Source organism: Haemaphysalis longicornis, unplaced genomic scaffold (assembly GCF_048455015.1).
Source record: "Haemaphysalis longicornis isolate Haplotype H1 unplaced genomic scaffold, Haemaphysalis longicornis Haplotype H1 scaffold_2, whole genome shotgun sequence".
In the NCBI taxonomy this organism is placed as follows: Eukaryota; Metazoa; Arthropoda; class Arachnida; order Ixodida; family Ixodidae; genus Haemaphysalis; species Haemaphysalis longicornis.
In genome coordinates this window covers 31,952,433-31,974,826 of record NW_027526295.1, presented here as the reverse complement: position 1 = coordinate 31,974,826, position 22,394 = coordinate 31,952,433, and the positions used below count along the sequence as shown (strand labels likewise).

Below are 22,394 nucleotides of genomic sequence, written 5' to 3'. Positions count from 1 at the left end.
CCCCGGTGGCCTGTGTATAAGTCGCTTGCTGCTGTTGCCCACCCTACAGCCACTAAATAAGCTTCGCTATCACACACCATCCGTTTCCAGTACCTATTCAGTTACAATTTTCGTGTCGCTAGTCGCCGTCTCTGCGTGTGTTGTCCTCTTGAAGTATGCGCTGCCTTGGACAGTCGCAATGAGGCCAATGAGGCAGCATAAATAGGGACTCGACAAGCAGGTATTTATTTGCCATTTAAAGCATTCATGCAATTTCATAATGTTTTGCGCGCGTATTTCAAGACTTACTGGCGGTAATAGGCTTCGCCGCTAGGTTTATTCATATCTACTTGGAAAAAACAAATAAATACAAGGCGATTACATCATTCTTGCATCACTATGTTGCATCTGCATCGCCTGCCAAGGAGCGTAGCCCACGATAATGATACTGTATTGAGAGGAAGCAGGAAACAGTTTAAGACGATGTAAAATTTTTTTTCAGACAAATATTACAAGAAATCTACGAAAACCCCACCCAGTTTGAGCATGTAATAATTTAAAAATATATCCGGGAAGGGCCGCTGTATCTGGCGGCGTGAGCCAAAGGCAGGACTTCTGCTTTTTTTCTTTTCTTTGTAACCCCCAAATTTGTTTTGAAACATAAGCCCGCCAACACAGTGTCTTATACAAAATAAAATGTGTTAACAGCGGCACTTTTGGCAGCAATATTTTTAACAAAAACTCATAAGTCGTTTTAACAAAAACTCATAAGCTACATAAGTCGTTGCCGGCCATGCCCCGCCAAACTTCCGGCCGACCTACACGGTACTGACGGTACGGCGGCACCCAAGGAGGCGTAGAGCGCTTTCGCCGAATCACGTAGACACTGGCGCCAGATTACACTCTAGGTGACCTAGTGAGAAACTTTATGCACAATGACCGTCACCAGTATTGGGGAATTTTAGTACAGCGTTTTTCGCCTTTTCGCCGCTAAATTTTTGCGTGAGGCTACGCAAATACCCCGAGGTGAGCTTTAGTATATCGTTTCATCAATTTTGTCTAACGACAGGCTAATGCTTCCGGCGCCATCTGTCGAATGTTTTACGAAATGATTCACCGGCTGATCTGCCAGCGGAGTGCCTGAGTGCTTGGACGTTTTACGACTATACGCATAGGTGCAAACAAACCATTTTCCGTTAGCATTGAATGCAACACGTCCATAACAGGATATGAATAGTCTCTTACCTCAGTACGTTCCGTGCAGAAAGCGCTGAAGCCCCGCGGCACTTCTTTCGTGCAATAGCACAGGACGCCCTCAACCAAATGGCCGGGTTTGACGCATACATTTTATTCAACTTCAAAACAACCCAAAGATGCGTTTCGAATGAAGACAACGTCATGACATGCGAAGCAAGCCTGAAGCGCGATTGACAGGTGATGGGTTACCTCCTCCTGCCCGTCGTAAATTCGGCACCCACCCTTCGCGGTGTGCGGGGACCGAGAGCATGACACTTAACTCTGGCGCGCAGGCCGAGAAGGCTTTTAGCCACGCACACTGTACATACCCGATGAGAGGTTGAGTCGTACGCCGCTCGAGAAAGAAAATAATAGCGAGCATCAGCACTAGGTCTCATTTCGCCGCGAAGCGAACTTAACAACACACAGACAGCTTCGGTCGCTGGCCGGCTACAAAGCTTCGATCGGACACTCAGCGATGTCACGACTATACAGAGCTACGCGTGGGCGAATGTGTTAACCACGCGACGTATTTAAACACAGGAGCAAAGAACATGGTCCATCGGAAGCAAATTACTGTCCGCAGAAGAGCGGAACCGTGGATGGTTGTCGCGCTACATGCCGACATGTTGGAAACGCCAGCGGCCTCGTGTACGCACGCTATTTTGCCGACATAGCGTCCGCTCGTCTTCCATCCGCAAAACGCAGAAGCGGATTAGCGTAAGGCCCATGCGCAGTCCAAACGACGCAAAGAAATAGCGTCCGCTAACTTTTTGCGTACGGCTGCATACGTTATTATAAAACTTTCTATTAACTCTATCCTGATGGCGGTACTTCGCTAGTTCCAGTCATCTTACGGACGTCGAGGCGGTAGCACGATCATTCGGTAGAGCGCGATTCCTTCACCTGACGTGACGGATATCAACTGACACCGCGAGCCCTTAAGCAGCTCCAATGTGAAAAATACAAGTTAAGGTGATTCGTCATTCGTAGATTGTATGTCACTCCAAGGTGTTTCCGTCCATTCTTGTCATACACCAACGAGTGTACCCCACTGGGCTCGCGCCAAGCGACAGCCGCTAGCGGCTGCTCACCTGTGCGGATCGGGTAGCGACCAGTCATGAGCGCTGCCCTCGAAGGCGAGCACATGTGCTGGGCGTACAGCCTGGTCATGCGGACCCCGTTCCAGGCCAGGGCGTCGATGTTGGGCGTCCTGATTTGATGGTTGCCCTGGTAGCTGACGTCGTTCCAACCCTGCGGCAGAGCACAGGGATAGCTCAAAATCTGAGCTTAGGGCCAGATACACAATGATCCTTTGAACATCACAGTGAAAGGTGTCTACTTGAAGAGAGGTTGCCTGGAATCGCTGCTTCGGCGTCACCATGGCTAGACCGCGAGAGGAGAGAAACATACTGCGACCAAATTCAGAGCAACAGCGGAAGCTAAAACAAACGCAGCAAGGTCTCGTGATGCAAATTGAAATGTAAACAACATGCCACCGTGATTCCTTAACCGACATAGCCATTCACACGTTACGTATGAGTGCACGTTAGATGTGGGAAGCAATGTAATGCTCTTTGTGATTGTAATAAAGGCACAATCCCAATGACCATCAGACATAAACCGAGACCAGTTGCTTAAGCCGTGGTTCCGTTACCGCAACAGCGATTGGATGGGCTTCCTCTGCGCATTACGCAGATTGCAAGGCCCGTGGTCATCCTGCGTCGCGATTAATTTGAGCATCACGGTAGCCTAAAACTGCCGCGGTTTTGTGCACGCCGGCTTTATTAGGGCGGGCTCTAGGCCTCTCTCCGGAACTCCGCCATCTAAGCCACTGCGCTTGACTTTCTGCTGTATCTACATATCGGAAACTCCGGCTAGATTAAAGGAGTTATGAAGACAAAGTATAGCTTTGTTTCATTTGAAAGAGACAGATTTTCTAACTTACTCAACTACATTCCTGACACAATGATGCTGGTCTAACCAAGATAACGCTAGCAATACTGATTTTTGTTTTAATTTCGCGCTGCAGTGACGTAATATAACCAAGACGTAGGTAATATGGGAAAACTCTAAAACACTTTTATCAGCGTTAACTGCACATTCGCATTCAAGAGATACCATTGCGCGAAACTAGGAGCCCCACTACAATTTCTTTTTTATGTTTCTTAGGTGTGCGTTAGGTCGGCCGCAGCTGATCCCGCAGACAAGTTTCTGAGACTTCTCACATCTGTGACCAAAAGCCAAGAAGTCGCATCGGCAAATTCACGAAGGCATCTTTCCCTACCTCGTCTGTATGCATTTACTTTTTCCTACACAGTATTCCGATAAGTGTAAATTCTGCTAGGAACCACGAACTCTGACACACACATTATTCGACTTCACACAAAAAACTCAGACCTTCCGCCCCAGAACCCATCCCCTTCCCTTGAGAAGTGGGAGATACTGCTGTCCAGCTGTCGACCTGAGGACCAGCTCCTGCTTGTGACCAGGGCTACGGCAGCCTGGACAGCACATGGGCTCTTCGAGTGAGGAACCACTCTCACATTGTTGCGTAATAAATTTCTCTCTCTCTCTCTCTTTCTCCTTGATATCATAGAGATGGTGCCAGAAAGTGGCTATGGAGTCGCCACTGCCTGATATATTTTTGTTAATACCTCTATAGCTTATTTCAAGTTTGCGAAAAAATTTGTATAATTTTTACGGGGAAAAGAAGACTTTTTAATGAACAAAGCTTGTATTTGGTCTTCATGGCCCCTTTAAAGGGACACTGAAGTGATATGTAAACATTGCGGGATTACTAGCGCAAATTGTAGTCCGCAGTCCCCAGGCCATGTTTCGACCACTCTAGGCGCGTTTACGCGATTTTGTTTAGTAGAAAAACTAATTCGAAAATGCTGTCCTCCTCTCTTTACGCTCGCCCATTTTCTGTGGCGTTTTCGTGTGACGTCAGGAGGGGATGAGCTGGCAATTGGCTGCGCCACGGCTGCGCTACTGCACGGCTCCCCGGCCGACAGAGTCAGTCGGCCCAGCGTTTCGTCCGCCGGCCGCCGGCGGGTCGTCGCAATCAAGGAGGTTAAAAAAAAATTGCTTGGTCGCAATTCGTTCGCTTAGTTGAAACGAAGCCAGGACACGTTTGTGAATGGAAGAATGTGCCTTTCTTTACTTGGTTTGTTTGTACACTGTATCTAGCTCCAAGTCAAGGTCGCTTCACACAAGCGCTGCACATGCGACGCTTCGCTGACTGGTACGCCAGTAGGAAAATATAAGGCCTCTTGAAGGCGGGAGAAGAGTCAGCGAAGTCAATATAGGTACTAAGGAAATAAAATCAACTGATATTTTTACCGTACAGCGTAAAACTAGGGCGCGGGAAGCACTTTTTTGCGCTGGGCGAACAAGCACAGCGGTCAGCAGCACGACTACGCATCTGCGAACGCTTTTCCGTCTACGAAATGCTATTGCTAGACGTGAGCTACTGTGGAAACTCGGGCGACGCTTACTGCACGATCGCAGTACAACAAATAGTCACCTAAGCTGCTTGAAATGCCAAAACTAAATAAAAGTGTAAACCGGTTGTACAATATATACCGTATATTAGCACGGCCTTCGCGTCCCGCTCCGTGGCTCAGTGCTCTGGGGCGCTAGGTATGTCACCGCAAATGTTTTGCAAGTCACGAGTTCGAATCCCCGCGGGTACGTGCTTTTTTTTTTTTAAGTTAACTTTTTTGTTTTGCGCCGATGTTTTCTATATTGAGTTCACCTTTTTTTGGGCCGCAACGTTCATGGCTACACGAACTATTTCACAAAACGCGCGCAGGCTGGCACTGGCGCGCTAGCGAGTTCTCGTTGCCGTGCTGTTGCCATAAGCACCGACTGCTTGCAGGCAGTGGGCACAGGCCAGAATGAACAGACCCTTGGCCTGGTGCGAACACGCTTTTTACGATACAGGCATGAGGGAGGTAAGCTCCAAATATGGGGGAAAAGCGCATGACATTTGGGCGTCTGCGGGTACGCGGAGGGCGTTCATGCACTGCGTAGGTCTCGGCTAGTGAATGCTACGACTACAAGCCGTCCTGGGAGGCTTATCTTGTGCATTTTACAGCCGACAACATGGCAGAAGCGCGGTACGATGATTACTGAGATATTGAGAATGCCCATCCAACAACGCCATTGGTTATGTTTTACAGAACCGAAACCGAAACCGAAACTGTTTGATTGCTAACCTTGGGCATCGTCCAATCACGGCGCCCCTCGTCCCAACGTCACAGCCTTAGTTGGTGCGGCCGCAGCAAACCGCGCATGGTAGTTTTTCTTCTTTCGCGCTTTGTAAAATAATTACCGATTTGTCAACCGGATAAACGATGAAAAGTGTGCTAATTTGAGCCAGTCTACGCAGTGCAAGCAAAAACGGGAGCTTGACAAATTCACTTCAGTGTCCCTTTAAGGCCCACTGACCACGGTGGCTCAGTGGCTAAGGCGTTGCGCTGCTACGCACGAGGTAATAATAATAATAATAATATTAATAATATAATAATCAATTAATCAATCAATAGTTTATTAACCTGCCCAAGAACAGCCGGAGGGCCTTTGTGCTGGCGCACGAAGAAAAAGAAAACACGGAATGTAAGATGCCCACACCTCACAAGTAATTTAATGAAAGGAGAGCGTTACTGACACAAACGCACACAAAAATTACACACTGTCATACACCAGAATATACATGCACCCACAGAAAACCCAAACACATACATACACACAAAAACAAGTACAGTGCCTTGAAGTAAGGCATGTGACACCACCCCAGTGGTCGTCATACACCCATAATTTCAAAAATATACATAAATGTTAACAAAGTTTAGTTGCACGGAAACGAAGTAAATCAAGATAACTTATATGTAAGGAAAGGAGCATGAAATAAATGTACATGGAGAGAAAACCAGACATTGAATAAGGGGAATACATAAAAAAGAAAGTCTTGTGTTGTCATCGCTTCATGCTCAAGTGACCGCGTGTGAAGAGATGATAAAAAGGCCACTTACATGACAAGCTCACAGACATGTTTGCGGAACTGTGTCGAGGAATTGTTAAATATGTCTAAATATTCGTTGTACTGATTGTACGTATACGGGAGGCGAAACATGGGGCACAAGCCATGCAGACAGCTCGGATTAAAAAATGTGTCGTGTCTTCTGGTGGATTTCTGTGGCACATAGAGTGTAACAAGTTGCAGCATTTCACCACAAGACACCGTGCCGTGAATGATTTTAAACAGGAAAAGAACATCAGCCTTATTACGTCTGGCGTTTAAGCACTCTAACATCGGTAGAAAGAATGACCCAAAATTCTTATGGCTAGCAAAGCGATGATTGAATATAGATATAAACTTTTCCTGGACACTTTCAATATGCATACAGAGTGTTTTGCATGTGCTATTCCATACCATAGAAGCATACTCAAGCTGCGCACGACAAATAGTGGTGTACAGCTTGAGAAAAGAGACCGGCTCCTTGAACGCCTTCGATAGGCGACATATAGGGCCAAGAGATCGGAGGGCCCGCCGAGTGACCTTCCGGGTGTGCGGGAAGAAGCTCAATTTACTGTCGAAATTAACACCAAGATCGTTATCTCCACAACACGTTGTAGTGTTTCACCTTTAATGTTATAAGAGAACAATATGCTGTCAGTTTTTCTAGTGTTGGTCATTACCTTAGTTTTTGATGTATTAGTAAGGAGTTTGTTGCGTGAGCACCAATCTGAAAGAGACGTGATCCCTCGCTGGAGAGCGGAACAGCTTGCGGTGTTTGAAACAACATTAAATATTTTGACATCATCAGCATATAAGAGAAAGTGACAATCATAAATTATTGAAGAAAACTCATTTATAAAAATTGAAAAAAGAAGTGGCCCCAGAACAGATCCCTGAGGGACACCACTTGCGGCCTCGTAGGAGAGAGAAGACTGCCCATTTGCATGTACGAAGCATGACCTATCCGATAAATAATTACATAAAAGTGATGTGATAGATGGCTGTAAATCGAGTTGACACAGCTTTATAAATAATATATCATGGCAGACGGCATCAAAAGCCTTGCTCAAATCGAAGTAACGACATCGAGTTGTCCTCTTCCCTGCACAGCTTCCGAAGCATGCAGCATAAAATTTACAAAATTAGTGGTGGTCGATCTCCCAGCGAGAAAGCCGTGTTGCTGAGGTAATAATATATTTTTTACACTGAAAGTGAGTAGCGTATGGAGTCTCAAGGAGTTTTGAAGCAGAGCAGTAAATAGAAATCCGGTGGTAGTTTGTGGGGTCAAACTTTGACCGTGACTGAAATATAGGAACAACCCGCGCAGTCTTCCAACGAATGGGGAACTTACCGATATTGAGTGACATTCGAAATATACGCGCCAAGACCGGAACAAGCAGATCCTAAAACGCCTTCAGTACTGCCGAAAGAATTCCATCAGGGCCGCTCGAAAATGACGGCTTAACTCGCTCTAGAGCTCTTCGCACAAGACTTTCGGAAATAAAACATTCTGAGCTTTTCTCATACCCCGGAAACACTTGAGGGGGGCAGGCTGAACTTTTCTTGCCGAATACTGAACTGAATTGTTGAGCAAGTGCGTTAGGAACGTCAGGAATGCGGTCACCCCTCTTGTCATTGGGGTTAATATTTCCTGAGTTGTTTTTGGAAGTTTGTGCACGTACATGACCCCGGACAGGTTTAGCATTCCTTGGCGCATCAGCTTCAACCGCGGCAATGTAACTGAACCTATCGCGCTTAAGCAGATATTTACAATGCGACCTGAATAATAATAATAAGAAGAAGAAGAAGAAGGAGAATACATTTCGTCGGTTCGATTCCCGGCCGCGGCGGCTGCTTTTTTATGGAGAGGCGAAACGCAAAAACGCCCGTGTGTACGAGATTTCGGCGCACGTTAAAGATCCCGAGGTGGTCGAAATTAATCCCGAGAGCTCCTATATGGCGCGCCTCATCACATGCGTTGCGTCGGTGCGTTAAACCTTAAAATCAATCAAATCAGCCTTTCGGGCCCTGGGCCAGCATATATCCAGGCTAATCTGAGTGGGGATGAGCCGGAAGCAGACCTATAGCAGACCCATTTAGACCCTTTTTAGCCTTACCCAAAATAGCCTTCCCAGCTCGGCTGGCGTGGCTCGAACGGAGGCGTGCGAGCCACCTCTCTTTCGAAGCGCGGAAAATTGAGCTTTTTGTACTGGATTCATGGTTCGCAGCGCTACAAAGCATAATAGAAGAAGGTATGTACACGCAGCTGTCTGTAGCACTGCAGGCGAATGAGATAAGGCTTTTGTACGCAAGACTGGAGAGGGCACGCGGAATGCCAAAATAAAAGATAATGTTAGTGTGACGTGCTTCCCGCCTGTGCGCCAGAAAAATCGGAACGTAAAACCGTGTTCTTTTTTTCCTTAAAATAGACAATTGAAAGAACGCGCTTCTGGTGTTTACCGTATAATTTTCGTCCTTACTCGCTGCGAACAATGAATCTAGCTCCTTTTTCGCAACCCCGTGAGTTTGCGAATACACGTAGCTCAGAGATAGACAAAGAACGTTTAGTGATTAACTTTTTTCCTCGAGAGTTATACCTCCTCCCACTGTACTTCGCCCAGGGGCCCTTGAATATTACAGCAGTGTTGGTCACTAACTCGACGGAGCAGAGTTTATCCGCCGGGTCTGACCTGAGCAGTACGGTCTGCCACTGCTCATCACTAGTCATTTTGCACCCCTGAAAAATCGCCTGAGAGCACGCCCATAACATATGCGCAAGATCACCCCGCTCCTTAGATTTCACATCTACCTGAAACCTTTCCATAGCTGACGATGACTGTATGCGATGGAATTAGCATACGAGTTGGTTTGGAGAAGCCGCAAGCTAAAGATGACATTTTACTGAGGAATGGTTAGCTCAGATGCATTCAACTTCGGGAGAGGCAGACGAGCGACAATCACCCCAGACGCCGCCTAGCCTACGCCCACTGAAAATGTTTGTCGGACCATGTCCGGACAGATATAAGCCGGATGCGTACTTTTGAGTGGGGAGGCGAGAGGGCAGAGCTCTACTTCGGGTTCTTGCCTCCGTTGGTTTTCTGCGCACTGATTTTAATTCCTTGCTTTATATGGCTGGCAGAAAATATTATCCCGCGGTCTTATTTGCGCAGAAAAATCCCCCGGCGCAACCCCATGCCCATGCGCGAAAGCCAGATGGCGAGTGTTCGTCGCTCCAGCGATAACGGCGGGTGGTGCGGCCGGAGCAGCGTACGCGTGGCAACGGCAAACACCGGCCGCACGTTACTTCGAAATGGCAAGGCCACGCGTCAGACGCAAAACACTGGCAGTACGTTAAAACTTCGCCGGTTAGTCAACGGTACTGGAGTGCACTGGCGCATTTTTACGGTTTGTTTTGACGCTGACGCTGTTTTAAAATCGTTTTCGGAACTCATTTCACAAGGCAATTTTATTTCAGTGCAACTTTTTGGGGTTACGAGTAGGGTCTGTCATTAAACCACACGTACTATTATGTACACAAATCCGAAAAATCGCACACGACGTAAACAAAAATGGTATATCGTATAATATTGAACTGCGTACTGTCGCAGCTTTCCTACATCGTTGTCTTATTTTTCTTGTTTTGCGTTTCCCTTCTTCAACTACATTATTCTAAACGCCAAGTGTGCCTTCAAGTTTTTTTGGCGCGTGCTATGTCATTGCTCTGTTTTAAAAGAAATGTGCCACGAAAATGTTTATTGACGCGTGTTATGTCACTGTATTGAATGTATCCCCCAATACCCAAAGCCTCAACTAAGAGACTAGCGGCATATTCTAAATAAATAAATAAATCCCACGAAACAGAAACCCTACAGAGCTTGCGTCTCAGCAAGCGTTGTACGGTGATATTTTCGTACAAACAGAGGGAGTGATGACGAGAAATGAAGATGGGGAACGGGTGCACTATAAAACAATTTACACCCTTAAAGTGAATCGTCAGTGCCTATAACGAATGCTCTTACACCCTATAAAAAAGCACCCTTTGAAACGCTGTAACGAACAAGAAAACTCACTTTTAAAGGGCGTATTATTCTGTTTTTATTATGAAGTAAACGACAAAAACAGGTGTTTTCGTTTGGTTTTGTGCCAAAGTGCAAGGGTGCTAGTTACAGGCTCGGCTTTACACCCGTAAGAGTGTAAATCATTTTACAGTGTGGTGCGAGAAAAGCGTGTAAACACAGTCGGGCCACGCCAACACTGATAATTAGACGGCTTCGTCCCCCATCAGATTGCATGCTCTTCAACTGGAAAGGTGAGCGCACCACTACGCGGCGAAGCATTGCCCCTCTTAGCTGCTTCAATGAAAACAAGGCGGCCGCTCTAGATGGTCTCCCGTTGTGCGAACGATTTCGGAAAGGCGAATAGAAGGCTACACTGTAAATAATAAATGGACGACTTGCTCTCCATTCAAGCAGCGCCTAAAGACACGAACTGCGGCAGAGTCCAAGCAATAGCGTTTCCTAAATTCTCAGGTATCTCCTGTGCCAGGCTTCTTCCACGTCTGCAAGTTTTGGGTCAAGTACGCAATATCAGTCTACGGCATTCGCCAACTTTCATCGGCCTGAAATATTCGCCGCGCGTCCTAATCGCGGCATTTTACTGTTTAGAATTCAATGGGTTTTATTGTAGTGCTTGTAGTGATTGTATGCTCCGTGCTTGCACACTCTTTTAAAAGACTTTAATGCGTATTTTCGGAAACTAGAAACTGGACTGGGTCGAAACAAGACGGGCGGAAATGGGAAGGCCGTTCCGGATGCGGGCTGAAACTGGACGGGTTTAAGTTGAAAGGCCCGTTCGGGAGCATATGGACGGATTCAAACTCAAATGGCGTTTTCTGAATGGGTTTAAATGGCGCAGGTTGATGCGGGAATACGTTATTTCGGGCTATGCCTCTTTGTACTTAGCTTCAACAAAAGTTACCTCCAGAATTCCTCTATTCTCGGCACCAGCTCCACTGCTCTTCTTAATCTTTATAAACAACCTACCTAACGAAATTTCATTATTAATTCGCCTCTTCACAGATGACCGCGTTTTGTACCACTGCGTACAATCCAACAGCGGTGCACAACTCCTCGACACTTATTTTAATGAAATAAAAAGCAGGTACTTTAAAAATCTAATCAAAGTGAACATTCTTAACTGCGAAGTCGTACATTTACCTAGAGAACGTTCCAGTAATATCATGTACTTTGAGCTCCTCTGCCCTCTCTTCAACTGCCATAACTTTATCTCGGAGTTCTCGTCACGATAAACCTATCCTGGTACTCGCAACAGAAAAACTTGCTCCTGGCGCATTTAAATCAGTCTGTGTACGCTCCGCAAAGATTTATTACAAAACTTCCTGTGCTGGGACGAACTTTGGACTATTCCGACTGAGATTGAAGCGGCGCTTAGTCACGTTCATTGATAAAGACGGAAGAGAACGTGTAGTCATCATGTTGGCCCACTTCCTAGTTTATCAGAAACTGACTACACTACCGGAAGTAATTATTTTGTCAAATATACTGTACAAGAAGTGACAAATGGGCTGGTTGGTAATGCATGTGGGACATCTTGAAGGTAGCGCACTTCAACAGGGGCACTAGGAGAAGAAACGACAAACCACAGCGCTGACTCACAACTGTCGCGTGGCACGGGAAGGGTTCCATGCAAGGTGTCTCCTTTTGTTCCATGCGAAAATTGTGTTGTCTACCTTATACCATTTCCTTGTGGTTATGTGTATATTGGTCAGACAAGTCGACGTATCAATGCCAGGTTGCTAGAACATAAAAGGACTTTAGAAGGGGACACCTACTCACAGGTGGCTCAACATGTATCCAAGTGCAAATGCGAGCCTGCTTTCCAGGAAGCGGTGATATCATCTGTGCACAGGGACAAGTTGACACGCGAGATTATTCAGGCATATAAATATATGAAAAAAGGGGGTGTGGTGCTTTAGCGTGCCATGGATTCATTTACATGAGAGTGAGTTTAAATTTTTAAATCTCTCTGGAACATAAATATAACACGCACCTTCATCCACGCAGTTTGTTTATGCCTGTCATGTTTTCGAAATGATGCGCTGGAATGTGACGTATGTGTGATGTGTGCTCAGATCGGTTTACGTTGAAGTATTTACGGGTGTGTCTGTTCTAATGAAAATCAGTTGTGAGCCAGCGCTGTGGTTTGTGTTTCTTTTCCTGGAGTCGGTGTTTGAGTGCCTACCTTCAAGATGTTCCATATTATTTTGCAAGATTGATTAAGAGCCAACGATAGAAAATTATCTTCTTGTTTTGTTTTTTTGTTTTTTTTTTGGAGGGGGGGAGGGAGACGTAACGCGTCAATGTTACACCTGGCTCGCCGTACTGGAGAGCGCGGGATTAATTTTGACCACCGGGGCACCTTCAACATGCACCGAAATGTCGACAAGCAGGTGTTTTCGCTATTCTCCGGCATCACAAAAGTGACTGCTGCAGCTGGGAATCGAACCAGCGTCCTTGTGCACAGCAGCACAACGCCATAGGGCAGAAAAAGATGGAAGGCTTCTGGAAGCGATAAAAACAGAATTATTGGGTGTGACTAACATCCGAACATTGCTTACGAACGCATCGCTCGCAGATTTTGAACGTCGGCAACCGCATGCTGATCCGCATTCCCATTACGCACCAAGTTAGGCACCAAGAAGTGTGTTCAGCCAGCGATGCATTGGTACGCGTCTGTTCAGTGCGGCAAAGAGGGCGCAAAGTCTTCAAAAGCCAGAAAAGAAACTACACCGTCTGGAACTGGATGCTGTCACACTGTGCCACGGAATATTTCCCAGACTAGCAGGTAACGAGCAGCAAGAAAGAACCGCACGCCCATGCATCCGCTGCTGGCGCACAGCACCGCATACGCCAGTATCGTCATGATTGCGTTGCTGTTCTGATCCATCGCCGTTGGGTGTCTCGCCGCCCAGTTGTCTGACGGAACAAACCTGGCGAGTGAGCGTTCCGCAGCAGAGCATGCTAATTACAAAGTAGCAAAACACTTGTACGGTATTAGCTTCCATGGCTGCGGAATTTGATTTTCCAACGTTTACACTAGGTAGTTTTAGCATAGCGGCTGGCGTACGCCAGCACTAGATTTAAAAAAAGGCTTTTCACCGTGTGAGCCATGTCGTAAAATGGGGGGACGTATACTTCCGTCCCCGGACAGTTCCATCTCACATACCTCAAGGATCTGTCCTCGGACTGCTACTGTGTTTCATTTTTATTAATGATATTTTTATTTTTAATATTGATATGACCAGTAAAAATTCGGTTTTTTGCAGACAAGTGGCGACTCTACCAGGAAATAACTAGTGTCAATAACAGTTCATTCTAAATTCGTCACTAGCAAAAATCGAATCGTGGTGCAAATGTTGGCAAATGAAGGTTAATGCAGAAAAAGTGTAGCGATGACATTAACAAGGAATCACCACCCCTTTGCCTTTTTTTTGTATTCCATTACGGCTGACCACTATCTGAGGTGGCAAGTTATAAATATTTCACCGTCTTAATTACTTCTGACCTGAGCTGGAACGAGCATGTGATGTACGTCCAGAAGACGTATGCGGAAATTCGGGTACCTAAGACGGACGGAAGAGCTCCTGAGGGCAGGGTATGCGCTAGGGCGCGCCTTGCTACTCTCTTTGCGCGCTGTATCCACCTGCCAGAAAGCGCCGCCCTACAGCGTTATTCTAGGTTCGAAATGCTGCCTGGTCCGGTATATATACCACGGGAGGCTATATTAGATAGGTTCAACCGTGCTAGGGGAGGCTCCCTTGCAGACAAACTTTATTTCTTCACCAGACAAGGATTTAGCAAACCTAGTTGAGTACGTTTGCTAAAAAAACTTCCAACTGATTAGGCAATCGCTATTGGCCTTCAGGCACTCGATAGGCGCGGCTGCAGATCTTTGGGAGAGGCCTTCTTCCTGTAGTGGACAGAACCAGGCTTAGGAGAAAGATAAAGACAGTCATTGAGGAGGTCAATACGGATGCCGGTAGGATTCCCGTTCGCGGCGGCCGCTTTTCTGATGGAGTCGAAACCCGAAAATTCCCGTGTGTGCGAGATTTCGGGACACGTTAAAGATCCCCAGGTGGTCAAAATTAACCCGGAGCCGTCAACTACGGCGCGCCTCATCGCCTGTATAGCGTCGGCGTGTTAAACCCTCACAATCAATAAAAACAATCGAGAAGGGCAACACATGAAATACAATTGATGGCTTACAAAACGTACACCAGACCGATTCTCGGGTACGCTTCCCTCGTTTGGGACCCGTATGGGAAACTTAACATCTCCAAATTTGAAAATGTTCAGCGCAGACCAGCAATATTTACCCATAACAGTTAGAGACGGAAAACATCGCCTAGCACTCTCTTGCAAAGCGATAACTTAGGCAGTCTTTAAATCAGGCGATATCGTCAGCGGCATAAATACTTGTACTTGTTGTAGTATGCCACACCACAAGCAAGTATAAATGAGTGCATTGAACATGTTATTCGGCGAAGTTTGGCATCCACTCAAATGCAGCCATACGGCTACAAAGGAAACCTATACAGCTTTCCCGGAAACTTCGCAGTTTAAGAAAAATTCGTCCTGGTCCAGGATTTTTTTTTTCTTAAACTGCGAAGTTTCCGAGAAAGCTGTATAGCTTTCCTTTGTAGCCGTATGGCTGCATTTAGGTGGATGTCAAGCTTTCCTTTCCAGAAAATTACTCCACCTTGGGGATTTCCCCTAAACCTGGGCGATGTTATTCGGCGATTCACGCGTGCGTAACGCTGTGAAAAGAATAGGAAACACTCGTGTCGAACTGAAGCTTTTAAACATTCGGACTACCCTCGTACAATCCGCGAGTGGAATAGACTGCCCGCTGAAATGGTACAGCATGATAACGTGCAATCTTTTAGTCCGCAATCAAAAAACACACGCAGTCCGACATTCCCCCTATATCTGTATTGCGTGTGGTTGTGCCTGTTTCAGTGCTTTTCTTGGTCCAGTGGTCTGCATTTCATTCTAAACAATTTGGCTTTGCTTTTTCAACTTGTTGCTTCCCAGTGTGCTGTGCCTGTTGATGTGATGTTATATCGAGCGAAAAAATTGTTGCCTTTGAAGTTCCCCGTTCTTGCATTCTTTATTGCTGTTTTTTTTATTTTGCCATGTTAACAAAATTTGCTCGATTGCTTGTTATTTGCGTGTTACCTTGCATAGCTGTCTAGCACTATCCTGTTGCTCTCTTTTTGAATAGATTACCCTTGTCCGTGCCTTCTTAGGCTTCGTGAGTTAAGCTGGCAGTAGCCTGCAATAAATAAATAAATAAATAAACTATGGCGCCAGGTTCCCGGGACCAGACTGCGCACGTGCGCGCGGGTATGGCGAGGATGTCGCCTCTCAACTGGAACGAATGCGCGGGCTGGGCGAGGCATGAGTGCCCGTCCCTGCGGAACGAATACGCACCTGCCCAGTCAGGTCCCGGCACCCAACACAGTATCATTAGCGTACGCTATCCGCTGTGCTTAAACTGTCTACTGTCTTCATATTTCTAAGTATTCATGACCGAGTGTGGCAACACATTCTCGTTTTGAAGAAAAATTGTTAAAAGCATATAGCAAAATCACACTAAACTTTCATAAAAATGCAGTTTCAGTGTACTGTGCCCAATCACTAAAGCTCTTTCTGTGTTATCCTCAGTCAAAAGGTATTCACTCGTTCTTTTTGCACTGTTTTTTTAGAGAAAGCATAAAAACAAACTTGTTTTACTCGCAATAGCGGACATGCCACCAATACCTAGTAGCAGACTCGTACGCTTCGAAGTACACAGTGAACAACCCTTCATTTGGATCCCTATTTTCCAGTCATTTCTGTATATTCTGAGGCCTGATCATATTACTCATTGTGATTACGGTATACATTTTTTGTATCCCAAAGTATTTTGGCTGTGGAGAAAGTTCCAAAGACTTCTAAAGCCCTCCCGATCTTCAAAATCTTCAGGTCTAGAAGTACGTGCGTACCGTATTTAAAGTGAGCGAGCGAGCTGAGTACATCGCCATGGAACTGTTATTCAAAGTGCGCGGCTCGTGCCAGACCATGTGACGCGGCCGCGTTTACTTGAGCTGTGTAACCCTTTACTAAACCACCTAACAGCAGCTGAAAACCGAAAAAAACAAGTGTCAACAAGGGGTTCTTTCGTCAGTTTTTTCTCTGTAAACGAAACATAATCGGCCAGGAGTAATTTCAAAGACGGTAGTCTCTTTTCGGCACTTAAATGCCAAATATTAGCCTGCCTGTCTGTCTGCCCTCTATTCAGCCGTTCGGCTAAAAGTACACGAATTCGTGAACAAGATGTTCAATATAGGCAAAACATTTCCACAGTACCGAATCTGCTGGCAATGTTCATTCTCGTAAACATTGTTTAGAAAAATGAAAACTTTAGACATATTTGAAGCAAAACATTATTACATTAGTGGCATTTAGTGTTCTCCTCATTAAAAACACATCATCATCATCATCATTGTCATCATCACCAGCCTATCTACGCCCACTGCAGGGCAAATGCCTTTCCCATTACTCTCCAATTACCTCGGTCCTGTGCCCACTGTGACCAATTTATCCATGCAAACTTCTTGATCTCGTCTGCCCATCTAACTTTCTGCCGTCCCCTGCAGCGCGTGCCTTCTCTAGGGATCCACTCTGTTACCCTTAATGACCAGCGGTTATATTGCCTTCGCATTACATGCCCTGCCAAAGTCCTTCTTCTTAATTTCTACTAATATGTCTTTAACACCAGTTTGCTCCCTGACCCACTCCGCTCTCTTCTTGTCCCTTAATGTTACGCCTATCATTTTCTGCTCCATTGCCCGCTGAGTCGTTCTCAATTTAACTTGAACCCTCTTAGTGAGCCTCCAAGTTTCTGCCCCGTAGGTGAGTACCGGTAAGATGCAGCTGTCATACACTTTCTTCTTTAGCGACAATGGCAGGCTGCTATTCATTATCTGAGAATATCTGCCATATGCACCCCACCCCATTCTGATCCTTCTAATTATCTCTGCCTCATGGTTTGGATCTGGGGTCACAACTTGGCCTAAGTAGATATATTCGCTTACCACTTCCACTGCCTCGCCACCTATCTCAAACTGCTGTGCTGTCCCGAGGTTATTGATCATTACTTTAGTTTTCTGCATATTAATTTTCAGGCCCACGGTTCTACTCTGTTTGCCCAGTGCGGAAAGCATGCTTTGCAATTCGTCCCCCGAGTTACTTAGCAAGGCAACGTCATCAGCAAATCTGAGGTTACTGAGGTATTCTCCATTAACCCTTACTCCCACCTGTTGCCAATCTAACGTTCGGAATACTTCTTGTAAGCATGCTGTGAATAACATTGGTGAGATTGTGTCTCCTTGTCTGACACCCTTCCTTATAGGTATTTTACTGCTCTCCATATGGAGGATGACGGTAGCTGTAGACCAATTGTAGATATCCTCTAGTATTCTTACATAATGCTCATCTACCCCCTGGTTCCGTAATGCATGAATGACTGCTAGGGTTTCGACCGAGTCAAATGCTTTCTCATAATCTATGAAGGCTATATATAGGGGTTCAGTATACTCAGCGCACTTCTCTATCGCCTGATTGATCGTGTGAATATGGTCAATTGTTGAATAACCTTTACGGAACCCTGCTTGTTCTTTAGGCTGACTGAAATCTTAGGTTGCAGAAATTCGGTTAGGGATTACCTTGGTAATTGCCTTGTAGACGACTGACAGTAAGCTGATCGGCCTGTAATTTTTCAAGTGCTTCATGTCGCCTTTCTTATGGATTAGGATGATGTTCGCGTTCTTCCAAGATTCCGGTACCATTGCGGTCATTAGGCATTGCGTATACAGGTTTGCCTGTTTTTCAAGTACAATTTTCCGCCAACCTTCAAGAGTTCTGCTAAAAATACACGGCTGCCTAATTTTTGCAACAGCAAATAAAAAGTACGCTTCGGGAAAAAAATATCCGACACAAAAACACAAAAAGTGCTCCCGCGCGACACTAGCCCACCCGGCGACTTTGTAAGAAGAATATAGTAACGATAGGTTACAGCAGATGGCGCCCGGGCATTGGAACGCGGTAAAATTTAATGGACTGGAGCAAATCTCCACTGTGTTTATCCTGGGCGGAGCGAGATTGGAGGGGAAGAGCATGAGCGGAGGGCGGGAAAAAGAAGATAGGCATTTATGTGGCAATTATTTATTTATTTATTTATTTATTTAGTTATTTATTTATTTATTTACGGATTACCTTGCACCGCCGAGGCATTATAGCAGGGGAGTGGGTTTCAAAGTACAAATGGCACTACATTCACTAGCACAGTCCCTCTTTTGTCAATATATAATAACTAAAAGGGAGCACACAATAAAATAATATTTATACAACGACAGCATCACAGTTCACTAAGCACGCGAGAGGACGTCACAACACTAGTCGAAACGATGTCAGCTTCCAGTTCCTTCTACTGGGAAAAAAGAAAAGGGAGAAAAGAAAACTTTTTATAATAGGTCCTGCACTTTATCTCTTGTATTTTGTTACTGTGATCATGTCTTTGGGATACATAATGGGGTGTTTGCAAATATTTCTCCGTGATGATACCTGTTACATTGTTTTAAACAATACATGTGTTTTAATCAATGCTTTCGACGTCGCTCCCTGAGAGGTTCTAGGCCAATAGATGATTTCATTTCTGCGGCGCTTGCCCTCTAAGCGTAATTATTGAGAATAAACCTGGCTCCGCGATTCTGTATTGCTTCAAGTTTTTCTATTAATACTCTTGGAGAGGGTCCCATGCGACACTCGCATATTCTAGGGTGGGTCTGACCAGCTAAGTCTGACCAGTTGCAGCTAAGTAAGCAGATACACCGTCAATTCCATTTCTGCGAACAGCAATCCCCGGCGCCCCATGACTTTGAAGCGCGAGACGTTCAGTAGCTTGAGGCATCGAAGAACGGACGTTCTGGTGACTGTGGTGATTAGCATGATGCCATAAACCAACTATCAATGGGTTCAAAATATCTATTTGGACCTCAAGCTTGTTGGTTTCATCACTTTGATATGCACCATCAGTTGATTAGTTATAATAGCACTATTTTCAAGACAGAAACATGGCTTACGCCTTAACCTTGCATGTCTCCTCACTAGAATATCTGAGTAATCGATTGGCACCCTCTTCCAGATCACTGGAACAAAAATAAAAATGTGTTTGTCTTTCTAAGGGATAAACCTAGTCAACACTCAAGACACATGAAATTTTCTTAAACCTTTGACTTCACTTGTGTGTCACCATTATGTTGGGCCCCCAAACCCTTCGTTCGTCATCCAAATTCACAGAGTTGAATGGCTCAGGAATATTTCTCATAACTCATCTCTTTTTTCATACCCGGTTCGGTTATTCCTACGTCCAATATCTTCTTTGACGTAGTTTGCTTCATTTTTTTTCAACCAAAAAATTGTGGCGGACACATCTTTTCTCTACATGATCCACCTTTACACCTCTTATTGAGCTGCTTTTACTAGCAACACTAGTGTTTTAGTGAAGTGCTAAATAACATTAACGACCATGCCACGTTCGCTAATGAGCTCCCGATATCACTACAACGCGGTCTGGTAGAAGCGTCTCAAGACACACAAATTCATTGCATATTCGAGAACACGAACACGTTGCATATTCGAGGCTGATAATGTGAAAATATTTTATGCATTCCTTACCAGGTCATCCGCCAGAATGAAGATTATGTGGGGCTGTTTGCGTCGTGTCGGCCACATGCCGACGACGATGCACGCAAGCACCATCACTGAAGTAGCCCAAAACACGCCTTTGTAAGTACGCTGTTTCCGCTCCTGTGAGTTGCTGGAGTGATGACTTGAACGGGCCTCTGTCACACGTGGTTTGGCCATAGCCGCAGGCGCCACATTATCCTGGAAGCCGCGTGCACGTCCGCCTGTTTTGTTGACCACTTCTGAGCTTTCTACGCTGGGGACAGCACAGCGGTCAATAACAGGTGTCGTGCTCATGAATTCATACCTGAGCATCATATTTAAGGACGGCTAGGTAACGTAATATCTCGAGTAACGCGCGGTATTTCGCTAGCGCCTCGATAGCCTCTCTGGCAAGTCGTGTGTGTCTACTGCGCGTGTGTTGGAACCCAGCCCGCCACTCGAAACAGCTGTGCAGGAAACGTATAGGCGACAGGAAAAGCAAAACAGCACTAGCTCGTGTGCCGTCGCAGTACACAACATGTGTTTGATGTGCCCTCGCGATCCTTCTGCCCCGACTTAAGTCTAACTGTGCAGCTGCCAGCTTCTAAAGTAAAGCTGGGGTGGAATAGCGTCCCTGACACCGGATGCAATGCGAGCTGGCGTGAGCGCGTTCACGAACGGCAAGTCCGTCACACCATTTTGAGTATAAATCGGCCACATTCCACTGAACCACTATGTAAGCATCCCTAAAGGACAGATATGTTTGGGACTAACGTTTTACTCATAGTCGCGATGGTTTGAAATGCAAAAGCGGATGTAGAAACACTCGTTAACGAATTTATTGTCATCGCCTGTGTGTTTTCTCTCTGTCGGGGTAATTTAATTCAATACCGAATAGAATACGTAGCCCTCTATGCGGCACCCTGGGCTTCACACGAGAGAAAAAATAAGCTACATTTAGAAAAGGTGACTTAAAAATTCCTGACATTCATGCAATAAACGAAAAGTGTAGGTAACGTACGGGGAACAAAGTAATTTTATATGTAGTAGTAGTAGTAGTAGTAGTAGTAGTAAAGTAGTAGTAGTAATTATGAATTAATTTAGATGGTGCCGTAGTGTTTCTATGATTCCAAAGAGTGTTTAACTAGGTTGGTAGCGGAGTTCTAATAAATGTATTCTATATACCAGAAAACTGCGAAGATTTGGATAGCGCTCTTGCACGACGTGCATACGAAGTGCATGGCAAGATTATTCACTCATAAAGAAAGCGAAAAATGCAACGTCAAATGACGTTTAACAAGAAAACATAACCTCAGTGAAATTGTTGATATCCCCTTTGAAGCGGGTGTTTAGGAAGCTTGAGTGGGGGTAGATAGAGGGTATGAGTAAGTTGAGGATATTTGAGCCACTTCATATTTGCGGAGAACAGTGTCTTGCTCATTGAGAAAGGCGAATGCATTAAAGTGTCGTTTCAGGGAAGTCGCTTGGGAAGCTCCGTCTCAGGGTTGAAGAAAAATACGAAGAAATGGAACTTACTGTCAAACAGAGATGCTGCTTGCAGACCTCAACTTCGACCTATATGTGATACATGGTTCGAGAGGTGGCAAATAAGCCTAACTTAGACAGATCTGATCAATATTCCAGAGCAGGAGAACTTGTGTAGCGAAGTATTACGAGGGGGCGTGGTGCGTTCAACAACCATTTTCAAGCAGCGCAAAGGCTATCCCACATCGGCTGCAGATTCTGTGCGCCGCACTAACCTCTCTACGTCGCCACAAAGTGTACGCGACTCCCCCTAACGCATGCGAAAAAATCCGTTCAACTCGATGTCTCGGCCGCTGTTTGCTTCCTAATGTTCGGCATGTATAAGGGATACCACGAGTGAGATACGCTGATTCTTTAAATGTACGCCTGATGTCCAGCCAGCTGTTGAGTCTATAGGGGCTCATAGAATGGGCGCACCACCGCTAGCTCCACGTTGTACTTTTCCGACCAACATGCGAACTATTCCTTTTTCCCAAATTGGTGCTACGAAATATAATTGTAGAGAAAGTTATTCCTGCCGCGCAATGCCCCTGCTTCGCGCCTCATTTATGGAGGCAGGTCCAGGCTGTGCAGAGAAGACGCTCTGTGGAACAACGTGGTGAGGTGTCGGTGTAAAAATTAAAGAAAAACTTTCGCTGTTAAAAAAATTGTTACGATTGTACATTCAAAAATACACTGCGAATATTTGCACTTGTGAATGCCTTCTATTTGACATTTTTACTACGAGCACAACAACGCGCAATTTCGGGGTGAATACAGGCCGGAAATAAGATATTTCCCACTTTGAAAAATGTTTTCTCGCACATTTTTCTTTTTTC

At 45.5% G+C, this 22,394-nt stretch overlaps 1 protein-coding gene across 1 annotated transcript in view; it reads right to left on the bottom strand.

The window, feature by feature from the left end:
• LOC144168824 (arylsulfatase B-like) overlaps positions 1-20,447 on the bottom strand; it is a 123,252-nt gene extending 102,805 nt beyond the window's left edge. The window contains exons 1-2 of the mRNA XM_077697810.1: positions 20,041-20,447; positions 2,310-2,469 (exon numbers count right to left, since the gene is read on the bottom strand). Of these exons, the coding sequence (XP_077553936.1) occupies positions 2,310-2,469; positions 20,041-20,367 (487 nt within the window). The 5' untranslated portion in view covers positions 20,368-20,447. The remainder of the gene's footprint in view (positions 1-2,309; positions 2,470-20,040) is intronic.
• Positions 20,448-22,394: the final 1,947 nt, after the last annotated feature.